The sequence below is a fragment of the Rhodamnia argentea genome, chromosome 1, assembly GCF_020921035.1.
Source record: "Rhodamnia argentea isolate NSW1041297 chromosome 1, ASM2092103v1, whole genome shotgun sequence".
NCBI classification, from domain to species: Eukaryota; Viridiplantae; Streptophyta; class Magnoliopsida; order Myrtales; family Myrtaceae; genus Rhodamnia; species Rhodamnia argentea.
In genome coordinates, this window is record NC_063150.1 from 29,523,761 (window position 1) to 29,542,537 (window position 18,777).

The 18,777-nt window shown below is 41.5% G+C and overlaps 1 protein-coding gene across 2 annotated transcripts; it reads left to right on the forward strand.

Moving 5' to 3' along the window:
• The first annotated feature begins 17,641 nt into the window (after nt 1-17,641).
• On the forward strand, nt 17,642-18,777 carry LOC125316395 (germin-like protein subfamily 1 member 20). Of its 2 annotated transcripts, none has more exons than XM_048284650.1 (2): nt 17,642-17,792; nt 18,065-18,777. In XM_048284650.1, the coding sequence occupies exons 1-2, from the start codon at nt 17,642-17,644 to the stop codon at nt 18,613-18,615; spliced, it is 702 nt and encodes a 233-aa protein (XP_048140607.1). In that variant the 3' UTR covers nt 18,616-18,777. The 2 variants fall into 2 exon arrangements, with proteins under 2 accessions (XP_048140607.1, XP_048140610.1); XM_048284653.1 differs by having other exon boundaries at nt 17,642-17,768.

Sequence of the window (18,777 nt, forward strand, 5' to 3'; positions counted from 1 at the left end):
CCATCCACTTGTGATGAACTTATTTCATGGAACTAGACAGTAAGCTCGACACTACACTCTACCATGTCACAGGATTTCCAACCTGAATGCTTTACAAGCACGAACTGCTGATTACCATCGTCAGTTCTACTAGGGCTGCATAACTAATAAGGAACGAATCAGTAACAATTGGAACTCCAGTAGTTACAGGGATCATGATGCTGCGTTGAGTTTATTGGGAATGAAGCCTCACAGGACTATTGTATTTTGGATATCCATCAGTCAAAAGAACCACATATTCAGACATAGAGAACCAAGGCCGAGGGCACGATCTCCACCAACTGCATCAAAAAGCAATTACGTCGAACACATCAAGTTTCTTGCTGCCGTGGGCGCAATAAGAATCACATATTCAGACATCAATATCACTGATAGATAAATGATATCACTGATAATGAAGTTTGTCACATCCCGATTCTCCGAGAAAAAGGACATGACACGGCCGTCCTTTTGAATCAAAGGACGCAGCCTCAAACAGAGCTCGAACTAAAACCTGATATCCAAATATATACCTCCATATATATTTGATAAAAAGGTCACACATGTCCACAAAAGTAGAGCTCATCTACTATAACCAAAAAGATAAACAAACGTAGCTTTTCATCTAGCCCGAACTCACCAACTATATACAATTTATCCAAAAAATATATCCCCACTATCCAAAAGTAGTCTTGCAGCTAACGTACGCTCGACCCTATTTGCGACTCGCCGATAAACCTGAAAGACAAAAGAGATAACGGAGTGAGCAACCACAGCTCGATGAGAAGTACAATATCTTCTAAGCGGATCGAGAAATCACTATGCAATCGTTAAAGTAAAACAAAAGCAACTCATAGTAATAACAACTATCAATGGCTTAAACCATTGATTAATCTCATTAAACTAACTTTCGATGGTCCATCCATCGAATAATCTCATACTCATCATCAACTATGGCCACGTTTAACGCCGTGGCAAGGCGACCAAGTTTACCCCTCTTGGTTAGGTCTACCACCCATTTTAGCCGGTGGTTCGGCTCAATGACGTCCTGACAGTATGCATACTACCCCCACCTCGGTGGGTTCTAATCATAGGGACATGAGTATTGAAACCCAATACCAAAATCCAGAAAAACCACAATGATCCAGTTTCACAAACAAAAGGCTAAAAACCGAATACATAGCCTTTCTCAGAAACATATTTCTCAAACAGTATTTCAGCAAGATAATCGTCAACAACCATATCAAATAATATAAGGGGTAGTAATAGCTCGATCCGGTTTATGCAAAAATAATGCTCGAAACATCACCTTACTTCACCTTGTCAAGAAAATCAAACCACAGTACATGTGCTCATCTTTAAAGCATGAGTTTTATAAATTCTTAGAAGATAAAGTACATCTCACCTTAAAAAGTCGCAAACCAACCTATAGTAGTCATTTGAACCGCAAAGCTTGAAATCCTAAAAATTAGTTGAAAAATAACATTAAAAGCTTGTAAAATACTACGCATGCGAAAAACTTGCTTGAATGACGTATAAACGTCGACAATCGGACACCTAGGGGCCAAAGAACTACCGGTCGTGCACTTGGACAGCTCGCACGCCGAACTTCAGAAATTTCGTTTGGACAAACCGTAAATCCAATTCACAAACCGTCAAAAGAATTAGCTCCATAACATCCTTAAGTTTATTTCGTAAAATAATCACGGCTGATCGAAACCAAAATCAGGCCCTGCGACATCAAATTCTCCAAAACTCGGATTTTCCAGCCCTAATTGCAAGACCTTCCTCAACTCGATCAAACGAAGTCCGATTGATGCAATATTGTAGTCAAAACGAAGATTATTTAACGTACTACAAAAGTCTCAACATAGCCAACTTCAGCCGATAACTGGAAACTAACAAAATAGCCCTCAAAGTCCACTGTTCGCGCAGTAAGTCTGCGCACCAGATTTGAATTGCTCGGTCCGGCCAAACCATAACACGAAATCGTGATCCGTCGAATCCTACGGTTTCATAACATCCTAAAGTTTCATTCCCAAGCAAAAACGTGGCCAATCGCCCATGAGATAGGACATAGCAACTCAGTTTCCCTCAAGATCCGAATTTTGCCCTAAATCCAAAAATCACTTCAATAGAGAGGGAAGAGAGGGCGAGCGCTTACCACGTGCTGCGACACGTAGGGAAACGACTTCAGCAAGGCGCTCGTGGAGGGTGGCGCGCGCACGTGACTGGTTTCTATTTCTCTTTTTCCCTTTTCTCCTTTCTCCTTTTTTTTTCTTCTCTTCTTTCTCTCCCTTTCCCCTTTCTGTTTTCTTTCTTTCTTCTCTTTATACGATGGAAGACTCCTGATGCCACTTTTTGGAGAAACCATCTGCTCTCTTATTTTTTTATTTTTTTATTTTACTAGTGGGTCCTACCACTTGTTTTGACCTAGTCAAAAGAACTCAAATATTACAAAGTTATCGTGTAATAGATTCGATTCAAAATCGGATGATCCAAGACGTCGACGTCCGCATTGTCGTGGAAAGCCGAAATAGAGACCTGAAAGATGGACCGGTGTAAACATCCGTTAGGAACTCGGGGATTCTGGCTTTTACTAGTGAAGTCTAGAGCTTGTACTGTGGTAACTCACCACTAGACATCTTATCAGGAAGCAAGTGCAGCAAGTTGCCGTGACGAAGCCGACCTGCCACATGATTCGTTAGGATGCGTGACCGAATTGACATAGTCATGAAGTAAATAACAGTTATACGAATTCCGATTGCCCAAGTATTCATACGGCTGCTATCAGATGATATCCAAAATACAAATAGTCCTGCGAGGCTTTATTCCCAATAAACTCAACGCAGCGTCATGATCCCTGTAACGACTAAAGTTCCAATTGTTACTGATTCGTTCCTTATTAGTTGTGCAGCCTTAGTAGAACTGAAGTAAATAACAGTTACACTGAATGGAAGTAATCTGCAAGCCGAGACCTATTTCGGAAGGGTTCGTGTCTATTCGCTTGCTTTTATTACTGTCAAATTGAAGCGTTCTTTGCAAAGCCCGCAGGAAAAAGGGAAAGCCCAAAGATTATTTTTGTTTTTTTTTGCCCCATCACCATCTGAAAGCCACGGTTTGAACAAGTCCATGGGCGGCTGAGGAATTTCGAAAATTCTTTCGAAAATCTGAAATTTTGTATCCCTCAAATAATTAAAAGAGACTCCAATTCAACAAATGAAATTACTTGGAACAAAAATCCATATGTCGACTAAAAGACCTGAGCCGGATCGGAAGACTCACGAATCGACTTGAATAACTAGCGGTTCAAGAATACCGACACTCACATACCAACATTTTCCACCAATTTGCTTGACATGTCAAATACAAAGAAAACTTGGAAAAGTAAGTCATCGTTTTGTACCACTTACTCACTATCCCCTAAGGTGCCCGATAAACCGATTGAAACAAGAAAAGATTTTATATATATATATATATATATATATATATATATCCAACTCGATCCGTTTTGACTCATATTACCAAACCAATAAATAAAAAATTCACACCAAATAAAAAAGCAAATTAAACAATAATAAAGTTAATAAATAAAATAAAAATATAAAAAATCCATAAGATTAAATACTTATAAAAAAAAAAAGCTCACGAATTGGGTTGTGATCCCTTTTTTTTTTAATCGGTTGTGACCCATATTTAATGAGCCTAGTTTCATATGGTTAGCTCGTTTTTCTATTAAAAATCAATCCAATCTGGTCAACACGAACCTCGAATCTATTTCACCAAGCAAACGAAATTTCGCAAGTGCTCTTTGATTTCAAGACGAGAGATAGAGAATCCAGTGATTAGCCAAATCCATCTACTTGATTCATGCACGCACATCATCCATCAGAGTACATCAACCCACGACCAAATTCTCCACGACTTGATTCTTGGCATCCTAGCAATCAAGACAAAAGCCACCGGCACAAGCATAAGAACCATAAATTGGGGATAAGTACACTATCGGTACCATAACTTTTATACGGCATTCACTTGAATGCCATAACTTTCAAAATGTTCACTTAAGTGTCATAACTTTCAAAAATTGTTCGGTTGAGTGTTATCGCTAACGGGGACGTCGAAAAGCCGACGTGGACGCCAAAAAGCTGACATGGCACGCCGGAAAAGCCGACGTGAATGACGAAAAAGTTGATGTAGCACTCAAGTGAATGATTTTTGAAAGTTATGGCACTCAAGTGAACGTTTTAAAAGTTATGGCACTTAAGTGAACGCCGTACATAAGTTATGGCACTCACGGTGTACTTATCCCCATAAACCGAGTACCCTTGCGGCTATTGAACATGAAAGCCAAAAAACCAATCCAGTGAATAATATTGTTATAATATAAACGCGCAAAAACTAATCAGGATCTTGCAAATAAGTCAATGCGAAAAGCCCGGATAAATAACGATGAACGATAAAGGACATAAGAGATTATATGGTTCGGTCCGAATATCGGTACCTACATGCACGGGGAGAGCCAACAAGAATAATCTACTATAATCGGAGAAATCACAGTTACAATTACTCAATATGCTCGTGTTTCCCGCACTTAGATTATACCCAAACCCAAAGTTATTCTAGATAAACAACTCACGAGTGAATATAATAAACTTACGCACAAATCCCCTTGCGGTCGAAATCTTTTGTACAGCCTGAAACCAAGAACGCGTAGAGTTCTCGGTTTTCTTTCTTCTTCGTACGAGGGCTACTTGGGCGTCCCTTTTTTTTTTTTTTTTTAATTTGCGCGGCTTCTTTTTCGTCTTCTTTGTGCGATGAGAAGCACGAAGGAACCCCTAGCAGCTACAGTGCACTCTCTTTTAAACCCACGCCATAGTACCTTTTGTATTATAGGGGAAAAGTACACTAGAAGTGCCATAACTTGTGTACGGTATTCACTTGAGTGCCATAACTTTCAAAACGTTCACTTAAGTGTCATAACTTTCAAATATCGTTCACTTGAGTGCTACATCGGAGCAAAATCATTCACTTGAGTGCTACAGTAACTTTTCCGACGTGCCACGTCATCTTTCCAGCGTCTATAGTAACTTTTCCAGCGTGCTACGAGAACTTTTCCGGCCTCTACAGAATCGCTTCCGGCTGTCACATCAGCTTTCCGGCTACCACGTCAACATGACACTCAAGTAAACGATTTTTAAAAGTTATGGCACTTAAGTGAACGTTTTGAAAATTATGGCACTCAAGTGAACACCGTATAAAAGTTATGGCACTTCTAGTGTACTTTTCTCGTATTATAGGGTCAACAACTTTTCTTCTAGTTTTTGACCTGCGTCCACACAAGATCTAATATATATATATATATATATATATATATATATATAATGATAATAGTCTTTTCTTTTGTCTTGTAGTGCTAAGGAAATCCGCAGAAGTTTTCCACGCGTCCCAATTCTTGATTCGTTAAAGATTTTCTTTTTCCAAATTAATTTAACAAATCAATATATATTCATAAACGATTTAAACTCGAAACATAAATATAACAAATATAACCAACGTCTACTACGAAATCAGATGATTAGATGTGGGAAATAAGCACATTCTGTCCAAACCAAAATTGACTTTATGAAATGATAATTCCTCTTAGATATCTAGTACTGATCAAGGGACTGATGCAATATACTATATTACATCTAATGATTTTCGGGGAGCTTCTCCTTGTTCTTCCATCATCCCCTTCTTCTCCTGCTGCTGGCCTAGCTCCGCCCCGTAGCCTCCGCTCGTAGTGGTGGAGGTCGGGTACGGCCCGGCCTCCTGCTGCTGCTGCCGCTCGTCCCCGCCGCCCATCCCCGGACAAAGGCGTGATCTTGACTCACGGGAATTTCATCGCAGCATCTCCGATGATGACCACGGATCAAGAAATGGCGGGGGATTTGCACTATGCGTTCCTCTGTGTCCCGCTCATGTTCCACGTGTTCGGGCTCACAGTGATCACTTAGTCGCAGCTCCGGAAGGGGAACACGCTTGTGTCGTGGGGGAGGTTCGTGTTAGAGTTATCCTAATGTGGGCTTATATTAATTGGGATTGTAATAATTGACTTGGTCTAATAAAGATTGGATATAAAGATTCTTAATGGGCCTAATATGGGCCCGGCTAGTGTGGGCCGAGTTCGGCCCGGCCCGTGATGAGAGGGCCCGCCAGAAACTCTATAAATAGCGCTCGGTCCCTCCTCTAGCCCTTAAGGATTCAGAAATCACTTCACATAAAGTTCGGAGAGAAAGTGAAGGGTGTCTCATCGAGCCGGTCATACGGAGGGCAATAGAGGAGAAGATCTAGAGTGTCGGATCATTGCGATTCCGCCTAAAGTACAATGGATTCGAAATCGGGTGCACAAACTCTTTATTTTCTCAGTATAGCGTTCCATTTTTAGCTATGGTGATCCCGGCATAGCCGCAATGAGGTTTATAGCGGCCAACAGTTGGTATCAAAGCGGTTCCATAGTCTAAATCTGGAACATTTAGTTTTTGCTTGTTTCCGAAAATTTGGACGGATGAAAGTTGAATTTTATTACATTTTTGGATTCTACTCGTCGTTTCGAGCGTTTCGAGGGGTGGCCGGCCGCCGGAGGAGGCCGCACGGCGCCGCATGCGCGCCACCGTGGCGTCGGACGGCGCGAGTCATGCGCGCCCACGCGCGGCGTGCGCGGCACGCCTCAGGCGCGTGCATAGCACGCGTGCGCCGAGGCAGCTGCCACGCACGCGTGCTACACATGTCCCGGACACGTGTCGCCTTCGGGCGACGTGGCGCGCCCACGTGGCCGCTGACGTCGGTGGGCCACCGCCTTTGTGCCGCGGGTCGAACCGGGTCGACCCGACCCGTGACCGGTCAATGGTCGGACTGGAAACCGGTCGGATCGGGTTTAGGTGGACCGGTCAAACCGGTCGGACCGGCTGAAGGGGGCTAGCACGTGCATGGCACGTGTGGCGCGTGAGGCCCACGCGCCGAGGCTTTAGGCGGCGCATGCGGGTGCGTCCGGGCTCCGTTTGCGGCGATTTTTGTACCGGCGTGCTCGTATGAAGATTCTCTACATTGTGGTATATTTATTTTAAATATTGGGAGCTTTTAAGGATTGAAAAATGCATAAAAAACCCTATATAAGTGTATTTCTGGGGCCATTTTTGGCATTTTTCTTATATTTCCATATAGTCTCGGAAATACTAAGGCTAGCTCATATGAGTATGACCACATACGGGATGTGTAGAGTATCCTTAAGTATTGGCATGTATAAAGGTTAACATGCATCAATAAATGTAGCAATGTCATTGGCATCATATGTGATTTTAATGACAACTGCCCATGTCATTAAGTTTAAAACTACATGTATATGATGAAAGTGAGACATAAAGATTATATCCTTGGTATGAGAGAGTTTCAAAGACTTAATTGGGTCGTGACCGCCAAAGTGGCACACTTGATTGAGTTTGAGAAATATCGGTCTCGTATTGTGATGGGATGTCTCCTATTCTACTGCATGATCATACTCCCAAAGGAGGTGATTGCGTATTGGTTATGGAGGGATACATGTACAGCATATGGTTAAGGATTGACTAATCCTAGTGGTTCATACACCCAAAGGTGGTGATTCACAAAGATTGGAATATATTCTAATGACCGCTAACGTGTAGAGAGTTTACAATCGCACGTTATACAATCTACCCAAAGGTGATTGTATGATGGTGCATGTAACTCTCTAGTTGTGTACTTATATGATTTTTAAGTTACACAGTACTCATTGGATGTTGATTATATGCACTGCTTATTTTTCCAGTCACCTTCTCTGTGAACGGCAACTCCATTACGATTGAGGTTCTTCATGGTTCAAATTTTAAGAAATGGAGAGAGGATTTTCTGTTCTCTATGGAGCTGGCGGATGTTCATGTGGCTCTTTATGAAGATAAGCCAGCCAATCTCGTTGAGACCAGTACATCAATTGAGATAGCACGTTTTGCCGCTTGGGAAAAGAGCAACAGGATCTGCTTGTTATCAATGAAGCGATCCATACGGGAACATTTAAAGAGTAGTCTGCGCCGGTTGACTGCACTGCGAAGGAAATGATGGAAGTTTTGATGGCCAGAAACCGAGTATCATCTAATGCTGAGGTTGGGACACTTGTCAAGGTACTTTTTAACATGAAGTATAATATGGGTGCAGGAGGAGTTAGGGATTATATCCCGAGAATGCTGGATTTGCAAACAAAACTTAAGATCCTGGGTATTATAATTCCTGATGCTATTATGGTACATCAAGCCTTAAACACCCTCCCCCCTGAGTTTGGTATGATCAAGACCGGTTTCAACACACGGGATGAGACTTGGTCTATTAATGATTTGATTGCCAAGGTGGTGGCGGAAGAAGAAAAGCTGAAAAAGGAAGGGGGGCGTTACGCCATGGTTGCCTCCGGTTCTGGCACTAAGAAAGGTAAGGGGTTCAAACTTCGTACTCGTAGAGGAACTAATCTTGCCACCGGTTCATCCGACAAGACGGGTCATAAGAAAGCGTCCTTTAAGAAGGATAATGACCGCTGCTTCTTACGTAAGAAGAGAGGTCACAAGAAAAAGGACTGCTTCAAGTATAAGAATTGGCTGTCTAAACGTGAGGATGCGGGTATTGATTCTTTGGCATCTGTTTGTGAATCCAACCTATCTGAAACCCCATCCAGTTCATGGTGGTTAGATAGTGGTGCAACTAATCATGTTGCGTTTACCATGCAGGGATTCATAAATCGGAGGAAGCCAAATCGGGATGAATCAAACCTCAAAGTGGGAGATAACAATAAAGTCGACGTTGAGTTTGTGGGAGATATAATCTTGGTTTTAGAATCTGGTTTCAACTTGATGTTGAGAAACACTTTTTATGTACCTTCCTTTAGACGGGACTTAGTGTACGTATCATGTTTGGACATGTGTGGTTACTCTTTTGAAATAAAGAACAATGTGGTTTCTATGTTTTTTAATTCAGATAAAGTTGGGTACCGCAATATGTCCAATGGATTGTACTGATTGTGTTTAACTCCCAATGATATATACGTCGCTTATATAGTTGAGAATACTATCTCCAAAAGAACTCTACCTAAGGAACAGTCTTACGCATTGTGGCATAAACGTCTTGGTCACATTTCTAGGGAAAGAGTGGAAAGGCTGATAAAAGCTAACATCCTACTTACTCTTAAAAGTGACCCGGAAACTTGCGTAGACTGTTGTAGAGGTAAGATGACTAAGATAAAGAAGAAGACAAAAGTCCGTAGTTCTGACCTATTGGAGGTCATTCATACCGATATCAGCGGACCTTATACTGCGACCTTGTGTAGAAATTTTTATTTCATCACTTTTATTGATGACTATTCCCGATATGGTTATATGTATTTGATTAAGGAAAAGTCCGAGTCTCTTGACAAGTTCAAGATATTTCGGATCGAAGTCGAGAAACAGTTGGGAAAAGTCATAAAGGTTGTCAGATCCGACCGAGGTGGCGAATATTATGGTCGACATGGCGATCTGGGACAGCTTAAAGGGCCGTTTGCCATATATTTAGAGGATTCCGAAATAATAGCTCAGTTTACTATGCCTGGGAGTCCCGAACGGAATGGTGTAGCCGAAAGGCGTAATCGCACCCTTATGGATATGATGAGGAGTATGATTAGCAGAACCAACTTGCCACCTTTTCTTTGGGGTGAGGCTTTGAAAACATCTCTTTATGTTTTAAATCGGGTTCCCACTAAAGCTGTTCCATTGACTCCTTTTGAGTTATGGAATGGACGTAAACCCAGTTTAAATCATTTAAAAGTTTGGGGTTGTCCTGCAGAAGTGAAATTATATGATCCAACATTGAGTAAGTTGGACTCCCGAACTGCTCGATGTTATTTCGTGTCTTATCCAGATCATTCAAAGGGGTATCGGTTTTATAACCCTAATGGAGGTACAAGAATTGTGGAGTCACAGGCAATGAAGTTTCTGGAATTTGATGTAGCTGAAAAGGGTAGCTGTTCGAAGACTTTAGAAGAAAACAAGACGGTGGAGACTATCGTATCGTTTCCTCTACCAATACAGACAATTATGGAGCCTCCTATACCTCGGATGGAGCCTGTTGGGCTTCGGGATCCAATTATTCCTGATGAAGTTATTCAGACCCCACTATTGCGGGATCAAGGCGAGGTAGCTCCGGTTAGGAGGTCTATTAGGCAGAGAAGATCAGCGATTCCACCGGACCATATAGTCTATCCGGGAGAGCAAGACTACGATATCGGCCGTGTGGTTGATCCAGTTACTTATACAGATGTTGTTTCTTGTCCTCAATCGGATCTATGGATGGATGCGATGAAAGATGAGTTGCGATCTATGAGACATAATGGCGTGCGGGAACTTGTTGAATTGTCTGACGGTCATAAAGCAACTGGCTGCAAATGGGTGTATAAGACAAAAAGAGACTCTAAAGGAAAGATAGAAAAGCTTAAAGCTAGACTGGTAGCCAAAGGTTTCACTCGGAGAGAAGGAGTGGACTATGAAGCAACCTTTTCTCCAGTCTCTTCTAAAGATTCTTTCAGAGTGATCATGGCATTAGTAGCTCATTTAGATATGGAGTTACACCGGATGGATGTAAAGACCGCTTTTCTAAATGGGGATCTTGATGAGGAAGTCTATATGGAACAACCCGAAGGTTTTGCAGCTGATGTTTCAGATACGCTTGTGTGTAGACCGAGAAAGTCTATTTATGGTCTCAAACAAGCTTCCAGACAATGGTATTTAAAGTTTCATAGCGTTATGACTTCTTTTGGTTTTGTGGAGAATAGAGTGGATCAGTGTATATACTGCAAGGTCGGTGGGAGGAAATTCATTTTTCTCCTTCTTTATGTGGACGACATTCTACTTGCGAGCAGCGATATTGAATTACTGCGTGAAACAAAACGGATGTTGTCATAGAACTTTGATATGAAGGACCTTGGTGACGCGTCTTTTGTTCTTGGCATTGAGATCCATAGGGATCGTTCTCGCCGGGTATTGGGTTTATCTCGGAGGGCATATATTGATCATATTCTGGAAAGATTCAACATGCAGCATTGCAAGCCGGGAATTGTTCTTGTCTGTAAAGGTGATAAATTGAGTCTTTCACGGTGTCCTCATTCGGATATTGAGAAAGCCCGGATGAAGGATGTACCTTATGCAAGAGCAGTTGGTAGTATCATGTATGCACAAGACCGGATATTGCTTTTGCAACAGGACTTCTAGGCAGATATCGGTCAAATCCAGGACACGATCACCGGGTTGCTGCCAAGAAAGTTTTGAGGTACTTAAAGAAGACGAAAGACTATATGCTGATTTACAGACACGTTCAAGACCCGCAGCTAGTAGGATATTCAGATTCAGATTATGCTGGCTGTCAAGATGACAAAAAGTCGACATTAGGATACATTTTCATGTTAGCAGACGTTGCGGTATCATGGAAAAGCGAGAAACAGAAAATAGTATCATCCTCTACCATGCAAGCGGAATTTATAGCATGCTATACAACCGCTACTCAGGCTATTTGGCTCCGGAACCTCATTAGGGAGTTGACCGTATTTGATTTTTTTGATAGGCCCATACAACTGTATTGTGATAGTAACTCTGCGGTGTTGTTTATTAACAACAACAGAGGTCTCAAGGGGTCTAAGCACATGGAGGTCAAGTTTTTGACCATAAAGGAATCTTTGCAAAATGGTGACGTTGCAATAGAGTATATTTCCACAGATGATATGGTTGCAGACCCATCGACTAAAGGTCTTCGCCCTTGTGTATTTGAACGACATGTCATTAGCATGGGCTTAGTGGCATCGTTGGATGCTGTAGTCTAGTGGGAGCCTTTTGTTTTGCTCTAATAAAGATTATATCTGTAATTGTTACATAGTGTAACATTTTCATATGTATTAAAGTTTGTATACAATAATTATAATGAGTACATACATATGATGAAAATCTTGAGGTGTGTGTAAACCTTGAGTATTGGCTATGGGCATTTGGTTACTAGCCGTTTTAATATGTCTTGTTACACATAAAGTAAAGTTAACTATAAAGATAAGACATATGTGGGTTCATCGGAACCATATGGATATTCTCTGGTGACACATTAAGATTTGTGACACATAAGGTGAGAGAATGGTGACTAACAAAGGGAATGACACAAAAGATATCCCTATTTTATGAGGTGTCATCCAATTGCCACACTACCATATTGAATCCATATCAGCAGAGTTAATGGCACTTGTGACCATGGATGGCTCTGTGTACAATTTTATGCAGATTCTGCCATGATTCGGTGTTTGAGACTCTATGGGATCGGATTGGCCATTAAGAATAATCCCTAGACCAGCATAAAGGTGCGCACTACAATACACTTTCAATTAATATAGCCCAAGTGGGAGAATGTTAGAGTTATCCTAATGTGGGCATATATTAATTGGGATTGTAATAATTGACTTGGTCTAATAAAGATTGGATATAAAGATTCTTAATGGGCCTAATATGGGCCTGGCTAGTGTGGGCCGAGTTCGGCCCGGCCCGTGATGAGAGGGCCCGCCATAAACTCTATAGATAGCGCTCAGTCCCTCCTCTAGCCCTTAAGGATTCAGAAATCACTTCACATAAAGTTCGGAGAAAGTGAAGGGCGTCTCATCGAGCTAGTCATACGGAGGGCAATAGAGGAGAAGATCCGGAGCGTCGGATCATTGCGATTCCGTCTGAAGTACAATGGATTCGAAATCAAGTGCACAAACTCTTTATTTTTTCAGTATAGCGTTCCATTTTTAGCTATGGTGATCCTGGCATAGCCGCAATGAGGTTTATAGCGGCCAACAGTTCGAACTCAACTCGGCCCTAAGGGCTGTCGGGAAGTCATAGATCACACATTTATGGGTTGACTTCAAGGCGGTAGGACGATGGCTTACCTTTGGCGAGTTCGGAAGGGGAGGCGTCGGGAAAGAGAGGGTGATTTGAAGGTTGACGACGGTGGCGATCGAACGTGAATGGGGAAGGAGAGGACGAGGATCCGAGTGAAGGGAAGAGAGACATGACCAGAGGCGGGTGACGAAGGCAGGCGTGGAGGAGGGCGACGGCTGCTTGCGAGTTGCTAGGGCAAGAAAGACGTGACGCTCCGTACAACATGTCCAGACTTAACCTTTTGACGGGTCGAAAATGGATAAAAAATGAGTTCTAGTGTAACCCATTTTTGACCCATCAGATTTAACTTCAATTTTTTAGACTCATTTTTACTGGGTCTTCTAAGAGATGACAACTCATATAGAACTTATTTATGCAAAATATGGGTCAAAAAAGGTTAGAGCAGACTCTGAAATTCTGGAAGATTGCACAAATGGCATCTTCAAAAGTAATTGTTATGCTGACTCTTACTGAACTTCAGTTCATGCAAAAACTACATAACAAGGATAGCATCAGGATTGAAATTACCTGATACGAGTGTGCTAAAGTAAAGTATAGGACAACGGCGTGTGCAAGAGATGGATTCCACGTCGATCATAGCGGGCAACTCGCATTTCAGTAAATATAAGAGGTCAAAAAATGCGTTTGCAGTGAATCTAAAATGTGTCCGGACAAGCTCGAAAATTCTTCCACGAATGTAACATGGATATTTGATGTAGAACAGCTGGCTGGAAAATACTTATATGGAAACCTTCAGCGTCGTAAGAGCGGGCGATTCCAACCATGCCATAAATGACAGGACAGCTTCAAAGGGTCGTAACTTTTGATGCGGGAGGAGTTGTGACGCGTACGACATATCAAATCAAAGAGGATTGCGAGATCTTCGAAAAGACCCAGTTCTAAGTGAGGACTTCAAAACTAGAAAGGATCGGATTGCATTGACATCAGCATGTAACTACAATGGCTATATGAAGCAGAAACGTTTATTCTGTTGCTGTCCCCCTTGCAGATTGCGGTGATGTTTATTAAGGATGGGAAGATTAATTGAGTTTTGTATGTTCCGGTTGGCAAAGCTGTACTGACCCTGAATATAGAAAGACAATGGCATAAACACTAATTGTTACTCTATGTATATGTCTCTGTTCTTTTGGGAGAGAAATATGAGATGTGCATGAGATCTGGCATCTATAAATAGGCAACATTTTGTAGCAAGTTTTGCATCCAACAGAGCACTTGATAGTAGAAAGAAAGAGAGGGATTAAAACCAAAATGTCGAGGAGCAAATGCTTATGACCCAAGTTCCCTGCAGGAGATCTGTGTTGCAGTCAAAGAATTTCCCGAATTGATATATTTTATTCTCGATATTAGAGTAGTCTACCTTTAAGACGACATTCTAAATGGGTGCGCTATGGAAGCTCATTAGGCATTACAATCTTCCGAACAAGACATTGAATTTCACACAAAACAGGACAATTAAGTAGACGTTGATACATGTTTCCTTCTCGCCGCGACCTTATTGTGTCCTAGGATGTGCCTCAAAGGCATTATGTTAGCAACCACTTCCTCTCAACAGGAACTCCTCTCTATGCTGTGCTTGTGAATGGAAAATTCTGCAAGAACCCCAATCTTGCCACAGCAAAGGACTTCCTCTTCACTGGCCTCCTTTGTCACGTCCAACCAACTGAACAATTCTCGATTTGCAAACGTCCTCAACCCTGGAGGTGTTTTCTTTTTCCCGATTGGGATGATTTACTTCCAGCTCAACATTGGAAAGACCAATGCAGTCATGATCACCGGTCTAAGCAGCCAAAGTGCAGGAGTCATCACTATCACGAATGCACTGTTCAATGCAAAACCTCCTTTTTGATTGCTGTATGTACTAGATTGATTTTATTCGACACTTTGTGTCCCTTTTTTCTTCCAAGTTTCGTTGTACATGTTGGTTGGGCTGAAGATTGAATATTTCATAACTTAGAATACATCAGATCTCATCTTAAGAGTTCATTGTCAACTTTTCACTTTATTTTCCAGAACTGTACAACAATGAATTTGTTATTTGTCAGTAGTATAATGCCGAAGCATCTGTGTCATCAGCAACTTGGCATTAGGAAATACCCAATTCAAGTGTGGTTGAGTGACGGAGGACTTCAAAACTAGAAAATATCGGATTGCATTGACACTTGACACTAGCATGTTAGATTAGAGGATTTCCAACCTGAATGCTTTACAAGCACGAGCTGCTAATGACCATTGCCACTTCTGCTAAGGCTGCATAACCAACTAATAATGAACAATCTGTAATGACAAAACTTCAGCAGTGTCGGAGATCACAGTGCTGCGTTTGTTTATAGGGATTGGAGCCTCAAAAAATTCCTATTTTATTAGAAACTGTTATTGCTATTTGCTTGCTGTACGCGCTCGTTTGTTTGATCCACCACTTGGCATCCCTTCTTTTTCTTCCACGTTCTGTTGTGCATGTTGGTTGGGGTTCTCATATTGCATTTCCTTTAGATTTAGCTCAACGTAGTTTATTGTCCTTTTGATATTTAGTTAATCTATGAACAAGAAGAGGGGTCAGTAACTGTTAAAAGTACTGAAAAAGAAAACAACAGCTCTGATGTAGGTTTCTTCATACATATGTAAGCAGGTTTCTTGAAGTCCCCTGATTGTAAAGCACGGTTATCCCAAAAAAAAAAAAGCGAATTCATTTTGCAAAATTACAGGACAATGAACAGTACACGAAGGGTGTCCCCATGAATGGATGCTTTGATAGTTGTTATTAGTTATGGATGGTTATTATGGTTGTTGGTCAAGGGTTAGAAAATGGGAAAACCTTTAAATTCTCTACTTTAATCAATTTTCCAAAGTATCAACACCATATGTGACCAAACAACTGAAAAGTTATCAGTACTGCCAAGTACTTTTAAACAGAAAAAGAGAAAAAAAAAAAAAAACTGACACTAGTTTCAATACAATCAACCAATTCTAACTAATACAATCTTTTGGTGCAACTATGCCTCTTCTTCTAGTTGAAGCACACTGACTATTCTTCCTCACTCTACTCAGCATATTCCTGTGTTGCCAACAGATGCTATATTAAGGTTCCACCAATCCAGATTTCATCATTTTGAGTGCTTAATTGGTGCATTTCCTACTACCAAATTGGCAACTTTTCTGTTACTCTTTCAGCTCCTGCACTGAACTCTGAAATTTAAAAGGCATAAGGTTCCATGAATGAGACTTTTTAATGATAGATTAATTAATGATAACGCTGCATAATTCTCATCTCAAAAATGATTGTTTCACTCAGACGGTCCACCATTTCTTTCATTGGGAACTCCGTTTCATGCAGATAACTATAAAGCAAGTATAGCATCAGCACTAAGATGACCAATTCAGGAGTGCTAGAGTACAGTGGGGACTACACATGCATGTGATGAAGAATAAGGTCTAGCGTTTTATGTGGGAGAAAATGTTATTGCTGGAAGAAAGATCCGGCTGTGTAGTTGTTGAACAATTGTAAAACAAGAGACATATATATCATTTGGACAATGAAAGTGATGTTTGCCTAAGGAAGAGCAAATCAGTTGATTTTTATGTGCAGTTGTTGAACATTTGTATTGTCTACAATATAAAGGGATACTGTTGACCCCTAAATGTTTATTTTCGTCAGACTTTCTCTCTGCTTCGTGTTCAGTTGGTGAATGCACATAGACTCCGAATTCTAACTTAGCACAGTCATGGATGGCCGCAGGTATATCCATGAAATGAAATGTTTCCAAACTTGAATAGTGGCATTTAGTTTTGGACTGGTCAAGTTTTAGGAAATTGAAAATGACGATTGACAAATCGGAATTCGTGGAGCGTTAAACGATCAACGATGGGTGCTTCTAGCCAATTGCCCTCTCTATGCGATGGTGTGTCTTTTCTGTAGAAACGTACATTCATGTACGTTAGAATAAAAACTGACGACAGAGGTTTGACTTAGATGATCCTTTTATATTCTCCCCTTCGCAACCCTTCGAATAACGTCGTCCATCAAGACGTTATCGTAACTTTTGGGCATCGTGACTCTTGGGCGAGAACAGTTATCACTCAAGTTAATGCGATCAATAAACGTTAATGAAATAATCAAATGAAGAATCAAAAGTGGGATCACATTATCCATAAAATATTATAAGACGTTAAACATCCGTCTCATTGTGCCACGGTACTTAGTTGTGACATCAAATCCTTCACCAATTGTTTGGAACTTTGACGGCCGAAGATTTGAGTAACTAGGACTCTCATAGCTTACAGTACCCTAGATCTCATCTCCAGAGTTTTATCTTAACTTCTACTTTATCGTCAGATCTGGACAAGGATGAATTTGTTACCTGTCAGTACTAGTATGCCAAAGCATCTGTATCATCAGCAACTCGGTATTGGAACGAACCAATTCAAGTGTGCCAGACTGCATTGACATCAGCATGTCAACAACCACATCAGCTTAACAACTAAGACATTTCTTTTTGTCAATGTTTCTGTGCTTTGTGGAGAAAAATATGAGATGTGCAAGAGTTCTGGCATCTATAAATAGGCATCATTTGGAAGCAAGTGTTCGCATCCATCAGAACACTTGAGAGTAGGTAAAAGAGAGGCACAAGAAAATTGAAATGACGAATAGTGCTTGGCTTTCTGCCAGTTTGGCACTCTTGGCTCTGGCACTGTCCTTTGCCGATGCCTACGACCCAAGTCCCCTGCAGGACATCTGTGTAGCAGTCCAAGAACCCAAGAATGCTTGTAAGCTTGTCTTTCCCTTCCTTGGTAGAACTCTCCAAATTAGTACATTTTCTCTTGATTTCAGAGTAGTCCTCTGATGCTCTTACTGGGTGCACTGGGGAAGCTCATCGGGCATTTTGATCGGTTTTTTAAACAAGACATAGTGTACACTAATTTCAAACAAAACAAGACAATTAAGTTAACAAAACCAGAACATATCTCATTCTTGGTGGGACCTTATTGTATCCTAGGATGTACCTCAAAGCATTAGAAAGTCAGCAACAATTTCTTCTTAACAGAAACTCCTCTCTATGCAGTGTTTGTGAATGGAAAGTTCTGCAAGAACCCCGCTCTTACCACGGCGAACGACTTCCTCTTTTCTGGCCTCCAAGTTCCTAGAAGCACGGCCAATCCACTGGGCTCCACAGTCACCACAGTGTTCGTGGACCAGCTACCAGGACTCAACACTCTCGGCATTTCCATGGTTCGTATTGACTTTGGAATAGGTGGTTTAAATCCTCCGCACTTTCACCCTCGTGGCTCCGAGATTTTGCTCGTCCTGGAGGGCACCCTCTATGCAGGCTTTGTCACGTCCAACCAACTGAACAATACTTTCTTTGAGAAAGTCCTCCGCCCCGGAGACGTCTTTGTTTTCCCGTTCGGGATGATTCACTTCCAGCTCAATGTTGGAAAGACCAATGCAGTCGCGATTGCGGGTCTTAGCAGCCAAAACCCAGGAGTCACCACGGTCGCTAATGACCTGTTCAATGCGAAACCTCCTATTTCCCCTGTGGTACTAGCCAAGGGGTTCCAGGTGGATGAGAAGCTCGTTGAGACACTTCAGAAGAAGTTCTGGTACGACAATTAGCCTGAGAGATGCATCTGACAAAGGTGTCATCTCTGTGTACTTGATTAAAAGAACTTTAAGTCGTCTGATGAAGTTCCCAGTTCAAGCATGAAGAAAGTTCCCTTGTGTAACATCTTATATGGATTTCAGTATAATAAGACCGTTTGCTTTCTGCACCATCTA